The sequence below is a fragment of the Arabidopsis lyrata genome, assembly GCF_000004255.2.
Source record: "Arabidopsis lyrata subsp. lyrata unplaced genomic scaffold ARALYscaffold_1, whole genome shotgun sequence".
In the NCBI taxonomy this organism is placed as follows: domain Eukaryota; kingdom Viridiplantae; phylum Streptophyta; class Magnoliopsida; order Brassicales; family Brassicaceae; genus Arabidopsis; species Arabidopsis lyrata.
Genome location: NW_003302555.1, coordinates 688,881 through 702,612, shown reverse-complemented (window position 1 = coordinate 702,612; position 13,732 = coordinate 688,881). Strand labels below are relative to the sequence as shown.

The following is a 13,732-nucleotide window of genomic DNA, read 5'->3' as shown; positions in this document are numbered from 1 at the left end:
TTGAAAACTTTCTTCTAGATTTGTATTTGTGCTTTAAATTGTTAATGGACGAAAAAGAAATCCGAAAACAAGCTTTTATTTCAAAAATCAAAAGCCATACAATTCAATATCAAATACATTTTTGAATCATAAGAAACAGATTTTTTCTCTTTTTTACCTTACAGACTACCCTCACGTCAATCGACGTGTTACAACAATCCAATTAGTTTCTTTATGATGGTAACAACAATAAAAGTAGAAAAAACAGAGTCAAGACTTGATGACTCCAAGAGTAGAAGCTTGAAGCGACACCGTATGACTCTCATCTCCAATATGAATTCCATGATCACCGATCGGAATCCTTCGGTTCCCGGCTCGGTCCACTACACTTAAATACTTACACACGTGTATATTCACCTGCACACGCTTCTTCTCCCCAACCGCCACGTGTACTCTCTCGAAAGCAACTAGCTGTTTCTTCGGAGCCCACTCTCCACCCGGCGGAGCCGAGAACACAAGCATTGTGTGAGTCCCATCTCTTGAGCCAACGTTAGTAACATCCACATGGACACCGAGAGAAAGACGATTACACCTAGCGTGCGTGACACGGATTGATTTCCCTGAAACGGTGCCGTTTCTACCACGAACAGCTATAGGAATCACTTTTGGCGCGTCGGCTATGCTGTGAGTAAAGCGCGTGTAACTCAAACCATGCCCGAACGGGTAAACAACGGGACCGTCGTAGAACCGGTAAGTCCGACCCGGAATCCGCTTCGAATGGATCGGCCGCATTGACATTTCTGTCATTGGTAAATTGGTTAAATAATCTTGCGGATACCAAGTCATCGGAAGCTTCCCTCCGGGATTAGCACTGCCGAATAAGATATCGGCGATTGCGGTACCACCTTCTTGACCCGGATACCCGGCCCAAACAATCGCTGGAATTTTCCGATCCTTCTCAGCAAAAGATATATCGATAGGCCCACCAGACATCAATACTAATATAACTGGGCCTTTAGCGGCCTTAGCAACTCTAGAGATAAGCTCTTGTTGTTTCCCAGGCAAAAGCAAACTGTTTCTGTCCTTAAACTCAGCTTCAATAGACTGATCCAAACCCATCACAAGAACTGTCGCATCAGCTCCACGAGCAGCTTCAACCGCGGCATCGAACAATCTATCGTCCATGCAGTGTACGTCCACGCAACCCTTTTGGTGAACCGTTCGTGCATAACCGGTAATTCCTTGAACCGGACTGGTATATCCACAAGCAATTCCTGCATAATTACCAATCATTGCGACTGTAGCGTCAGAATTAGGTCCAATTACGGCGACAGTTCGGTGACGTTGGCTTGAGAGAGGTAGAGACGAGCCGTGATTCTTGAGTAGGACGATTCCTTGTTGAGCTGCTTCGAGAGCTAGTCCTTTGTGAACCGGTGTACACACGTGTGCCGGTCCAAGGTGTCCGTACGGTTGAGCCGCTATATCGCCATCAAACATTCCCAGTCTCATTTGGACTGTTAGCGTGTTGATTAAGGCATTGTCTACGTCAGACTCACGCAACAAGTTTTTCTTCACCGCATCAATTGTATGGGCTCCAAGAAACGGCCCACAATCTAAATCCAAGCCTACACAACCAATACACAAGGTTGGTTAGTTTAAAAAAATATATCCAATTTTGTTTTTAGTCTACTTAAAATTTACAATTAAATTACCAGCTTTGATGGAATCAGCAGCAGCTTCTTCAGGAGTACCAGTGTAATGTTGCGTATCGTATAAAACACCGACAGAGTCACAATCAGACACGATATACCTGTTTGCAAACAAAAAAATCAACGGTCAACGATTTTTCTAAATTCTGTATTCGAAATGTTTTGAGCTGATGTGGCATGATCTTACCCGTTGAGACCCCATTCATTGCGTATGGTCTTCTTTAAGAGATTAGGATCAGCACATGTGGGAACACCATTAACTTCATTGTACGAACACATAATGCTCGCAACGTTACCTTCTTTAACACACATACGGAACGGTACGTCGAACGTGTCCTCTATGTCTTGCTTGCTTACCTATCAAAACCCAAACACGTGAGAACAAAGAACAAAAAACAAAAAATGAAGAGTGAGAGACAAAAATAAATAAAATAAAAACCTTAGCGTTGAAATGGAATCTATCGACGCCGTTCCAATTATCAAGATCGTAAGCTGTGAAATGTTTGCAACAAGCAGCTACTTTTAACCGGCTACGGTCGTTTCCCTGTAAACCTCTGACGTAGCTCGCTGCGTATTTACCGGCTACGACTGGATCTTCACCGGGAGTTTCCTGTCCACGTCCCCAACGTGGGTCCCGCAATATGTTAACGTTTGGGCTCCAATAAGTAAGCCCACCAACACCACCGTTGTACATGGCTCTGGCCTCATTTGATACAACCTACGCATCCCCGAGAGCGTAATTTAGTCGTGGTTGCATTAATTGATGATAAAATGCGCTTTGACTAATGTTGCAAGTTGCGAGCATCGTATGCAACTTGATGCCTCGGTTTTAGCGAAAAGCGTACGATAAGTTCAGATTTCATTTCCTCACCTTTTTTTTAATTAATGGAATGATTGTATAGTAGTACTAATATTTTTTTTACATATTATCCTAGTAACCTATAAATATATCATTAACTAATTCAATTATTTTTTAAAAAATTGTTAGAATCAGATCTTTGTCATAAATTGGAGAGGCGGAAAAACAAAACCAAGAAAAGAATAATATTTAAAGTAAGTTACTTTAAATAAAATAGTTTTATTTAAGAAAAGTTACTTTAAATAGCGGTAGGCTAATTAGAGATTCGTGCGTATGTTTTATTTGCATGAAGTACCGGACAAATCAGAACACGAAAACTGTCTATATATCACAATTGTATATAATCAAATAAATTATTTCAACAAAAAAAAACGAATATTAGTAACACTTCGAGAAAAGAGAATATTTCGGTCCACTAAAAGTATTTCACATATCGCACTACTATAGATAATTAAATACATACGGCTATTTTAATAAATGTGAGCTGTATATGTATATAATTAATAACATTATTACTTACGTTTTTAACAAAAAAAAAAACATTATTATTTACGTCATTTTCACAGAGAAAATAGTGAAAAGTATTTAGTAGTTAGATCGGGCACACACAAAAAAATAATTGAAATAGGTGTTTCTATTTAATGGATAAAAGAGAGAGAGAGAGTGAGAAATAATCTGACCCGTCCGATGGATTCCCACAAAGAGGCATTGAAAGAAGCAACGGTGGTGATGACTTGAGGGAAACTGGTGGCTGCAGGGTAAACCCCACCGAACTTAGTACCGGGACCTACATTTGAAACGCCGTGCAAAGCCTCCGACCACCACTCATACCCTTTGATTCCTAGCCGTGGTATCGCCGCCGCAGTGTTCCCTAACAAGCTCACTTTCTCGACCAATGTCAACCGTCCGATCAAATCCTTCACTCTCTCCGTTATCGGAACTGATAGTTGACAGAATCTCAGTGTAGCTGTTGCTGCGTCCTTTATATCGCAAGCAAACGTTTCGCGGCTCTGAACGCAAACGCTGCTGCTGCTTATCAAGAAGAAGAGAATAGCGGCCAAGAACGCCATTTTGTGGAGAATCATTTCTTTCTGTTTTCTCCTCTTCCAAGTTCTTTCTGGGTTTTATAGAAGAGAGAAAAATGAAAATGTGATGAAGGATTTGTTGTGAGTGAAGTTTGTGTGTTATGTTTATATAGAGAGGCAATGATAATGGCATGATAATGATAATGAGTAGCTCTTCGTGAAATAATCATTTTTTTTTACGCTGCCAAGGAAATATCATTTTTTAGTATATATATATGACTATTTCGAAACTAAACATATCTAGATCTAAAGAATTGGTTTTATATTTAAATTTTAGAATTTACATTTAATTTGAGGAGAAGACAAGTTGAGAGATTTGATGAGTGAACTAACCTGCTATTTTGGATATGTAATGGTTGAAACTAGAAAGTGTTGGAAGACAGTTGTCACAGTGTGGGTCCTGGTTCCTAAGAGATTTTTTATGTGCAGTTAAATAGATTTGATTCTAATTCGACTTTGTTACTTGAATGGGCGAAAAAATTAGTTACTTGAATTTCGTTTTATTATGTTAGCCTGTTAGGTTTTATCGTAAGAAAGAAAAATGTTGATTTATATCTGAAGCAATCTGTTTTGCAATTAGTTGTTTTTTGTTAACAAAACTTTTTGTTTCCCACTTGCAGGTAAACAAATTAACTTGGCTTGCACGAGATGTCACCATTCTAAATTCCTTAACGATCTTTATTTTCCTCTTCTTCTTTTTAAAGATTTTATTTTTGGTTCTTTTTTTCTTACATACATGTGGCCGGTGAAGTGGAATTACACGAATCATTTCTTATATACATGTAGATAGACGAGTAATTCTTTGTACTATTGCATCCTTTGGGCAGAGTAAAGGGATGTGGAACAAATTTTGCGGGTAATCAATAATATACAATGTTAGAACAAGTATAGATCGAATCTTTTCTGGTTGACTATCAATGCTTTTTTGTCACTATATACTACATAAATTTTGATTTAGCAAAGTTTAATTTGGATTTACCGTATTCATGATTATATGGTTTGTATAATCCATTTACATATATTTTGAATAATAATAAGACGATCAAATTTTGAAAACGAAACCGTGAATATAGGCAGAAACAAAAAACCGTGAGAATAGGAAAGGATAAATTAAAAAGAAATAGTTTAAGTATGGGCTTGTGTGTCGGAAACAGACATCAACTTGTGCTCTTGTTACTTCAGTGTCCCAAATCTCACACTCTATTGGCTCATATCTTCGGTGTTCATTATGAAATTATTACTAAAGTAATAACTCATTGGTTATTGCGATCCTTGGGACGAAACACCTAATTAATCAGCAGTAAGATTTGAACTCTACTTTTACAATAAAATTAAAAACAAAACTCCACGGACTACATAATTTGCATGTTTAAGTTTTGAGTGGGAAAAAACTTAAGTAAGGCATTGATCATAAGAAGAAATGAAAGTAGTCAATGGAATATAAGGGTACTGAAAAGAAGAGTCCCGACCAATGTAATGCACAAAGTAGTAACTTTAATCCTAACCCATCTGTTTTGTGTCCCACCAAAAAACATACAGTCTCGTGTGTCTTTGTTCTACTAGCTATGATCTCTAGAGCCATATCAGAGAATCGTAATCCCTAATAATAATGCTAAGATGTGACTCGTGTTGATCTTGCTACCACCAAATCTCACAACCATCTAATCAATTCCCCATCACACTGACTTGCTTTATAATGAAACCAACATCAGAAAGATTTCAAGAACCAAAGTAGTGAGATCAAGAGAGAGAAAAAAAGGAGCTACAATGGTTGATGAGAAAGTAAGTGTTGATGAAGTTGAGACAAGAGACGCTTATAGAGTTGCGTACGTGATCCATTTCTTGTTGGGGGCTGGTAGTTTAATACCATGGAACGCTTTGATCACAGCCGTTGATTACTTTGGCTACTTGTACCCGGACAAGCATGTAGAGAAGACTTTCACCGTGGCTTACATGAGCTGCTCGGTCCTTGTTTTGGTTTTGATGATGACTTGGAACACAAGGCTGAGCTATAGAGTGAGGATGAACTTGGGGTTTTCCATGTTCATCATTGCCATGATGATTTCTCCTTTCATAGATTGGGTTTGGAAAGGTGAAAAGGGTGAGAATGTTTCTTACAAATTGATGGTTGGATCAGTCGTGATCTGTGGTTTAGCTGATGGATTGGTCGGAGGAAGTTTGATTGGTTCAGCTGGAAAGCTTCCTAGACAGTACATGCAAGCCATTTTTGCCGGCACTGCCTCTTCAGGTAAACCTAATGTTTTGTATAGGCTAGTGTTGGTCTCTTCACAATTTCGATTTGAAATCCTCACAACTTTGAGCTAAATACTTAGATATATAGTTAAGCCCTATGAGTTGAGCCATTGATCTTCTCGAAAGCTTATTAGGTTTTCTCTGTTTTTGCTAGGTATTATTATCTCCCTCCTTAGGATTGCCACTAAAGCTTCGCTGCCACAAACACCGCAGGGGATGCGAACCAGTGCTCATTCCTATTTTATAGTTAGTTCTACCATCCTCGTATGTTGCTTCATTTGTTGTAACGTGCTCCACAAGTTACCAGTAATGCAACAACACCTCAAATTTCATCAACCTTTGCACTCGACTCTGACAATATGGATGGTTGGGAGGAAGATCAAGTGGCCAGCTTCGGGTATGCTAATAATATACACCGTTACCTTATCGATATTTCCAGGATTTATAGCTGAGAATTTGAAGTCCCAACTTCTCCAAAGTTGGTATCCTATTTTGCTCATCACTGTGTACAACATCTCGGATTTCGTAGGCAAGTCACTCACTGCACTCTATGTATGGCAGAGTATAAAATCGGCTACATGGGCTTGTATCGTGAGGCTTCTGTTTTATCCTCTTTTCTCTGCGTGTCTACGTGGACCGCAATGGTTAAGAACAGAAGTGCCAGTGGTTGTCTTGACGTTCATGCTAGGTCTTACCAACGGCTACCTCACTAGCGTGCTCATGATCATGGCTCCCAAAACGGTTCATGCATCAGAAGCAGAACTTGCAGCCATCTTCATGGTTGTTTTTCTAGGACTAGGTCTTGTTTGTGGCTCTGTTATTGGTTGGCTCTGGCTCATCTAAAAAAAATTTAGACCCTAGACGTGGCAAATTTTATGCGCTAACATGGAACTCGCTTAAAAAATGCCACACATTATAGTTTCATAATATAAATTAAATTGGAGTAAAATATCGAAATAGCCTCTTTTCTAGCATTAATATTTTCCCCAAAAATATTTTACGGAGTACAATGAATGTGCCACTGTTTCTAATTGCAAAATTCAATAAAACATTATAAGATACAAAAGGGGAAAAAGGAATCAAAATCCACTTGCGGTCTACCTTACCTTGTCTTGATTGGTGGAATTTCTTTTATTTGAGTCTCCGTGTGAAATGTTTTCTACTTTTTTTTTAAAACATATTTACATGTATAATTAATCTTTGATTATAGTAGTACATTATTATATTATCTTCTTAGATAATATTTTGTCTTTATATGTAGTATGTTTAAGAAAATTTAATATTTTATTATTCTTCGGAGGATATGGATAACAAGTGTACACCCATTACTTTTGACTCAAAAGTTTTGACTTTTGAGCAAGAGATATATATCTCACATATTTTAACCTCTTCTGCAATAATAAGGTATATGGCGAAAAAAGTGTAAATATTACTATGAAATATAGATAGAATAACAGAGTACAATAATGAAATTTAAGGAGTAGAATTGGTTGATTGTGAATAAAGCAAAGTGTTGAAAACAAAGGAGGGGCTAATAATGAACTTTGGTTGGGTCCTTAAGATAAAATGGAGGGAGCAGTTATAACTTATAACGTTAAACATTATCCACCACCACCATCATATTCATATTCATATGATGTTGACATTATTAGCTGATACGATCTTCGTTTTATTACTTGTTAATTCCCATCATTTTTATGTAATAGAAAAAGTACTTAAATCACTTCAACCAAGAAAAAAGCTCAACAAATATACGAAATGAAGATTTCAACAGAATTCAGTTCCATTATGATCCAATAAAAAAGTTCTGTTTGGTTAATCTAATAAAAGGAAAGAAAGCAAAAGGAAAAAGATGACACAGAGAATGGGCATTCTTATCCATATCAGACTTGCATCATCGACTGAGGGAGGGATAAGGAATGAAATTGTCATTTCTTTTTGTTTCTTCTACATAAATTTATCTAGAGATTCAGAGCCGTGCCAAGGAATTTTGATGCCATAGGCGAAAAAATATACTTTCATATTTAAATAAAATATTATACACATAACAAAAATATAATTTACTGTTTAAAGTTTAATAATAAATTTACAAAATTTTAAGTAAAACTTATAAAATAACTTCTGAACAAAATAATTACAAAACAAAAAGAAACAGAAAAATATACTTTCATATCGTTGTTGTGTTACCATTCAAACGGTATAATGTATCTTGTTAACAAAACAAAACTAAGATACTGAAGATAAAGTTGGATAAAGATGATTAATAAAGTTGGATAAATATGATTAAGAAAAATGAAGCTGGTAAAGAAGTGAGAAAAAAAGGTTTGATGAGATAAAAAAAAAAAACTGAGAAAAGAAGACTTTGAGTTATTGCCTTAAGTGTGGAAATTTAAGATTCCTTATATATATTGCACATTATATTACTTTCTTTTATTATTTATATTAATCTCCCTAAAGTTATTGCTTCAATAGTTTTTATATGATAAACACAATTAACAAATTAACCTCTTAGATAATCTACAAAATTCTGCAACGTAGGCGAGTGTTTCTTTTTTTCCTTAGTAGGCACGGCTCTGTAGAGATTGTTCATGTCAGTGGACCAACCAGAAATTTTTTTAAAAAGATAGCACATAATATAATCTTATTTGCCATAGTATGTTCAAATGTCTATTGGAATTGTTTTAATTCAATTTTTCATTGATACCAAACACCATCAATGGAACAACCAAACAAGTGCATACACATTTCCTGTTAGCCAGAAATACCTTTCATATTTCTCCCCTTCTAGAATAACATGGGTTATATTATAAACTATAGTATTTATTTATTTATATTCACGGGAAGATGGCTTGTCAATAACGCAAAGCCGGAAAGTTTTGAAAACATATCCTTTTAGTTCAATGGTCATATCCCTTTCTCATTCAAACACATCCAATCAGATTTTAATCCTTTTAGTTCAATGGGAACACAATTTAAATGAAATGTTCGGATTTTTTGCCAAGCAAATGTCTTGTCGATCAAACAGATCCATGATTCTATAAGTATAAAAAACTTGGAGCTTCTTTTCTCATCATCACAACGATGCTGGTTTTATACAGGTTATGTTGATCAAAAGATCAGAAGAAATCTTTATTAAATAGGATTGGTTGCACAAGGCCGATTTATATAAACTGTAGGCCCATGAAAACGAAGCCCATTATCAACCCATATATATATATATAAACGGGACGATATTCAAATTTTTCTTGAATTAGGACTTTCGAAACCCTAGGAGCAGGCTAAGGCTTTAACATTGGTCTTTTGGGACATCATCAAGTGTCCGGTTCCAGATGGTTGTGACCCTCGTGTGATCCTTCCGAGTATTAAACGGCTTTTGGGGAATAATGGCTATTGTGGTCCTCTCACCGTCACTGCCATTGGCAAACTAGAGGACGTCCCTACTGACACCCTGAAAGCACTCTATTCCAGTGGAATCCATCTTACCATCGGCCCCTTGGGTTAGATATCTTCTCTCATCCTTTTATTATGCCTTTCCAAAAGTAATAGAGAGTCTCATGTCTTTCTTTTTTCTCAAACAGGTTCCTACGTACGGGTTTAATTGAGATGGATGAGACAGCTAATTTTATGGTCATATCCTATTCGAAAGCCTGCCCTGGTTTATTTAAGACTTTACAAGCGTTTGGCTACAACCCTCTCAGGCCGTTTCCATTTCATTCTCTTGACAGCTTAATTAAGGAAGGTGTGTACGCGTGTTTGTCCTCTCTCAGTCTTGTTGTACGAAATCACCAACAAAACACATGAATCTGTTGCCCCACAGATTCAGGGGTACTTGAGGAGGAAACGGGTGAATCTGCCTCATGGCATTTGCCTTGTATGCCGTCATGATCCTCCTGCCCTCGGCTTTAATAATTTCATCACACATCTATCTAATGCAGACCATAAACTTGGGGTAATTCTCATTGTCTACCTGTTTTTTTTTGCCTTGTTTTGACCCCATCCCTCATTCATTTAATGTTCCAGCTTACTACGACTAGGAATACTATGCGTCGTCCCCCGGTTGATCTCTCCAGGGTGAGTAAGCGCTACCAAAGTCTTAATTTTTACTTTCTTTGCCTGCATTTGGCCACCATGTTATCTACTTCAAATCCTCTTACCAGGTGCATGTGTCTGCCTATCTGATTGAGCGCCAAATGATGAGGCTCAAACAGGGGCCCATTCTGACAGACTTGAAGACTGCAAAGTCGGAGGGTGTCTATTGGGACATCAAGTTGTGTCCGGTTCCCCACGACTGTGATGCTATTCTTCTTGGAGAAAGAAGGCTTCTCTGGTCCTCTCACCATCATTGCCATTGGCGTACTAGCAGACGTCCCTACTGACATCCTGAGAGCACTCTATTCCAGTGGCATCACATTTCATATCGTCCCCTACGGTTAATATTTCTCATCCTTGGGGCATTCTACAGTAATGGATATTTTCCTTGATGATTGATTAGGAAATGTCTCAAGTTTTTTAGTTTCTGAAACAGGTTCTGCAGACATCCCGAGCCTCATTTTTGAGTGTTGCCATACGAATGGACCTCTACATAATATAATGGTCATATCCAATGACGAAAGCTTGACTAATCAGTCTGACGTGCTACAGACACCATTTTGCAACTTTAAGCTGCTTAATTCTCTTTAAAGCTTTTGTCTGGCAGGTGTGTCATTGTCCTTTGTCACAGTGTTGTTGAAATAACCAGCAAATCTGTTGTTCAACTGGTTACTTTTTTTTTTTTTCTTCAGACTCGGTGACACTTGAGGAGGATGATTGCAGTGAAACGGGTGAATCTCCCTTTTGGTTTCCGAAATTTTCCTTGCCAAAGCTTTGATAGTTTCACCAAGCATCTCTTTGGTATATACCATCAACGGAAGGTAATCAAACTGGACGGACTTATACTGTATCAATTCATTTTGTTAACTATTTTTAAGTCAAACAACTTCTTCACTTTTGTTTGCCTAAATTTGACCTTATGTTGTCTTATTTTTTTTACTGGATGTGTTTCAAGCAGTTGTCTGACCTGTTGCTCATGAGAAGTGGACATTGCTTGGATGCACCACTACGTGAGCCTCTTGAGGAAAACCTGGAGGCTGTAACATCGGTCTATTGGGATATCAAGATGCGTCCGGTTCCACCTGGCTGTGATCCTCATCGTGTCGGTCCGTGTATTAAACGGTTTTTGGAGAATAAAGGCTACTCTGGTCCTCTCACCATCACTGCCATGGGCGCACTAGAAGACGTCCCTTATGACATCCTGAGAGGAGTCCATTCAAGTGGAATCGGTCTTGATTGCATCCCCTATGGTTAGGATTTTTTTCATCCTTGGGTCTTTTCGTAGTATTGGATGTTGAATAGAGAGTCTCAAGTCTTTAAGTTTCTGAAACAGGGTTTTCAATATCTCTGGAACGTCATATTTATGAGTTTATGGATTGGAATCCACCTCCAGCTAATGTAATGGTCATATCCGATGCAAAACACTCTGCTTCTGATGATGTTTTCGGGCTACAGTCGAAGGGATACAACATTGTTGAGCCGCCATGTGATTCTCATGAAAGCTTTTTTTTGGCAGGTGTGTGTGTTTGTCAGTGTTGTTGAAATGAAAATGAACAGCACTACTATTGGCTACAATCTGATGGTCAACTAACTTGGGTGCTTTTATTTTATTCCCCAGATTCAAGGGCACTTGAGGCTTGCTGTGAAACGAGTGAATACTTGCTGGGGGATTTGTATTGCTGGGTATGCTGCCGTCATTTTGATAAAAATTTCACCTTTCATCTTGCTTGTAAGCGACATCAACGTAAGGTAATCAAGCATCCTAGCCAAACCGGACGGATTTGTTGTATTAATACATTTTGTCATTGCTTGCAAGTAGTCTTGTTGCCCTAATCTTAAGGTAACCCCCTCCCTCTGCATTTGTTTTTTAAGCAGTAATTGAAATGGTCCCAAGTTGAAGAAGAGTAGACATGAAGTAATAGAACTGAAGAAGGCCTAAGTTGTTTTGTTTTAAATTGAAGATGGTTCAAGTTGATGTATTTTATTGATTCTATCTTTCACATGTATCTCCCATATGAAATTTACCACGAAAATGGTTTGGTTCATGATGAACAAACCGGAAGAAAGAGAGAGAGAGAGCTGATGAATTACATGAAACTGATGATATATTCAGAATACGAATCTAAATACAAGATAGAGAGCTAAAGTACGAGAAGCAAAATATGAGAAAACAGTACAAGAAGCAAATTACGGAAAACAGACATATAGATTCTATAGAGACACTCAAAGGGATAGCGCGATCTATTTGATGTATTGAGAGAGCCACTTGAAGCCTTCACCATATCCCATTTTTCTAACAATGCTGCACATAAACACCTCCAATGGTCTCACATTCGAATCAGTTAGATTCACTTTGCCTTTACCAGTTGTGAAATTGGAGAGACCAAGATGGAATCGAAGCTCGTCCTCAGATGCAGCGTAAGGTATGTCGATTTTGTTCCCTAAGATGAGGAATGGGACAGTGGCTAAGGATTCATCTGAGAGAAGTGCATCAAGCTCCTTTTTTGATTCTGCAAATCTCTCCTTGTCATAAGCATCCACTAGGTAAACCACAGCATCAACCTGTGAAACCATCAACAAGAATCAATACCCTATGAATGATTTTAGACACAAAGCTGCATTTAGAATGTCTTCAATAAGACAATGCGTATCAGTTTGTGTTAGATGTAGTTGAACCAATGAGTGCAAACATTCCTTAGTGAGAATGTGAAGTGATCTTCAAAGAAGGCTTCTCAAGGATCTTAGTGCATAAAGGAAGGATTAGTAAGATATTTAACCTTAGCATAGTAATCTTTCCACACTCTTCGTGCAATTTGATGACCGCCCAAGTCAAAAGCCTTGAATTTGATTTTGCCAATGCTAAGTTCTTCAGAGGTTGGATGCTGAGTTGGTTGATGCTGCACCAATCTCTGTTACACAAATCTCCAAAAGCGTTAAGCTAAATTAAGTAAGAAACAAATAGAAACTGATTCAATCAGGAAACGAAAATTGATATCAAAGTAAACATCTGGAGTTACGTGAGATCGAACCTGAATGCATAAAAAGTAAAACCCTAATTTGGCTCAAACTGCTAAAATAAGATCAGAATCTACTCCAAAACTAGACTCTTCTAAGCTCTGTTTCAACACCCAGATTCCAATTACACACGAATTTGAACATCTAATAATCAGTTGAAGAACAAATCCAGACAAATCAAACGAAATTTCAACGGGAACAAATGGAAATCAAAAACGAATTGGATCGATTCGATAGCTGAAACTAGAACATGATCTAAGAAGAAGGAGGTGAAATAAGGGAGAAGCGAGAGAATCGAACCTCGTCTTTCAACATGTGAAGCAAGGTGGTTTTACCGGCATTATCGAGACCTAGAAACAAGATCTTGGCTTCTTTCTGCCATAGACCTAACGAAGCGAGCACGCCGTAGAACCAATCTACCAAGAACATCGCCGCACGATCCAACGAATACCAGATCGCGACGAGATCGTTGCTAACCTTTTCGAATTTTTAGCTTCGAAGACGAGTAAAGAGAAAAGAGACAAGACAGAGACGAAGAAGAAAACTTGCGAGGATATTTTGAGCAAGTATTAAAACGGCAAGCAGTGTATTGATTCTGATGTTATTATCTGAGTAAAACGGCATGAAGTGTGTAGATTCCTGTGATAATGAAAGGACCATGGAACGGCGTCGTGTTAATCCACGCACTATTGCAAGCTTTTGGACCGAGTGAGAGGGCCCATTGAGAGGAGATATTTGCTTAG

At 37.9% G+C, this 13,732-nt stretch overlaps 4 protein-coding genes across 8 annotated transcripts; 2 read left to right on the top strand and 2 right to left on the bottom strand.

Moving 5' to 3' along the window:
- Nucleotides 1-97: 97 nt before the first annotated feature.
- Nucleotides 98-3,898, bottom strand: LOC9328178 (probable beta-D-xylosidase 2). The gene is made up of 5 exons (XM_021013330.1): nt 3,228-3,898; nt 2,128-2,406; nt 1,876-2,045; nt 1,692-1,789; nt 98-1,604 (listed from the first exon to the last, which is right to left on the bottom strand). Exons 1-5 carry the CDS (start codon nt 3,630-3,632, stop codon nt 250-252), a joined length of 2,307 nt encoding a protein of 768 aa, XP_020868989.1. The 5' UTR covers nt 3,633-3,898; the 3' UTR covers nt 98-249.
- An 876-nt stretch (nt 3,899-4,774) lies between these two features.
- Nucleotides 4,775-7,087, top strand: LOC9328177 (equilibrative nucleotide transporter 8). Its single transcript, XM_021013915.1, has 2 exons — nt 4,775-5,880; nt 6,040-7,087. Exons 1-2 carry the CDS (start codon nt 5,400-5,402, stop codon nt 6,726-6,728), a joined length of 1,170 nt encoding a protein of 389 aa, XP_020869574.1. The 5' UTR covers nt 4,775-5,399; the 3' UTR covers nt 6,729-7,087.
- Nucleotides 7,088-9,140: 2,053 nt separating this feature from the next.
- Nucleotides 9,141-11,959, top strand: LOC9325474. 5 transcript variants are annotated; one of them, XM_021013805.1, is made up of 10 exons: nt 9,142-9,382; nt 9,464-9,834; nt 9,906-9,956; nt 10,043-10,314; nt 10,411-10,581; nt 10,667-10,795; nt 10,933-11,224; nt 11,308-11,490; nt 11,593-11,723; nt 11,850-11,959. In XM_021013805.1, exons 6-10 carry the CDS (start codon nt 10,688-10,690, stop codon nt 11,850-11,852), a joined length of 717 nt encoding a protein of 238 aa, XP_020869464.1. In that variant the 5' UTR covers nt 9,142-9,382; nt 9,464-9,834; nt 9,906-9,956; nt 10,043-10,314; nt 10,411-10,581; nt 10,667-10,687; the 3' UTR covers nt 11,853-11,959. The 5 variants fall into 5 exon arrangements, with proteins under 5 accessions (XP_020869462.1, XP_020869459.1, XP_020869460.1 ...); XM_021013803.1 differs by having other exon boundaries at nt 9,141-9,382; nt 9,464-9,624; nt 11,593-11,959; XM_021013800.1 differs by having other exon boundaries at nt 9,141-9,382; nt 11,593-11,959.
- A 102-nt stretch (nt 11,960-12,061) lies between these two features.
- On the bottom strand, nt 12,062-13,531 carry LOC9328176 (GTP-binding protein SAR1A). Its single transcript, XM_002889363.2, has 3 exons — nt 13,290-13,531; nt 12,752-12,883; nt 12,062-12,536 (listed from the first exon to the last, which is right to left on the bottom strand). The coding sequence occupies exons 1-3, from the start codon at nt 13,416-13,418 to the stop codon at nt 12,216-12,218; spliced, it is 582 nt and encodes a 193-aa protein (XP_002889409.1). The 5' UTR covers nt 13,419-13,531; the 3' UTR covers nt 12,062-12,215.
- Nucleotides 13,532-13,732: the final 201 nt, after the last annotated feature.

Bases quoted from the DNA above. Each gene is read 5' to 3' on its own strand.
- LOC9328178 (XM_021013330.1), bottom strand. From the start codon at position 3,632: ATGATTCTCCACAAAATGGCGTTCTTGGCCGCTATTCTCTTCTTCTTG. The intron at 2,046-2,127 runs GTTTTTATTTTA...GGGTTTTGATAG, and splicing joins GATTCCATTTCAACGCTAAG to GTAAGCAAGCAAGACATAGA. The intron at 1,790-1,875 runs GTAAGATCATGC...GTTTGCAAACAG, and splicing joins AATGAATGGGGTCTCAACGG to GTATATCGTGTCTGATTGTG.
- LOC9328177 (XM_021013915.1), top strand. From the start codon at position 5,400: ATGGTTGATGAGAAAGTAAGTGTTGATGAAGTTGAGACAAGAGACGCT. The intron at 5,881-6,039 runs GTAAACCTAATG...TGTTTTTGCTAG, and splicing joins TGCCGGCACTGCCTCTTCAG to GTATTATTATCTCCCTCCTT.
- LOC9325474 (XM_021013803.1), top strand. From the start codon at position 10,688: ATGATTGCAGTGAAACGGGTGAATCTCCCTTTTGGTTTCCGAAATTTT. The intron at 10,796-10,932 runs GTAATCAAACTG...TGTTTCAAGCAG, and splicing joins GTATATACCATCAACGGAAG to TTGTCTGACCTGTTGCTCAT. The intron at 11,491-11,592 runs GTGTGTGTGTTT...TTTATTCCCCAG, and splicing joins TGAAAGCTTTTTTTTGGCAG to ATTCAAGGGCACTTGAGGCT.
- LOC9328176 (XM_002889363.2), bottom strand. From the start codon at position 13,418: ATGTTCTTGGTAGATTGGTTCTACGGCGTGCTCGCTTCGTTAGGTCTA. The intron at 12,884-13,289 runs GTTCGATTCTCT...TTTGTGTAACAG, and splicing joins TTCACATGTTGAAAGACGAG to AGATTGGTGCAGCATCAACC. The intron at 12,537-12,751 runs GTTAAATATCTT...ATGGTTTCACAG, and splicing joins GGAAAGATTACTATGCTAAG to GTTGATGCTGTGGTTTACCT.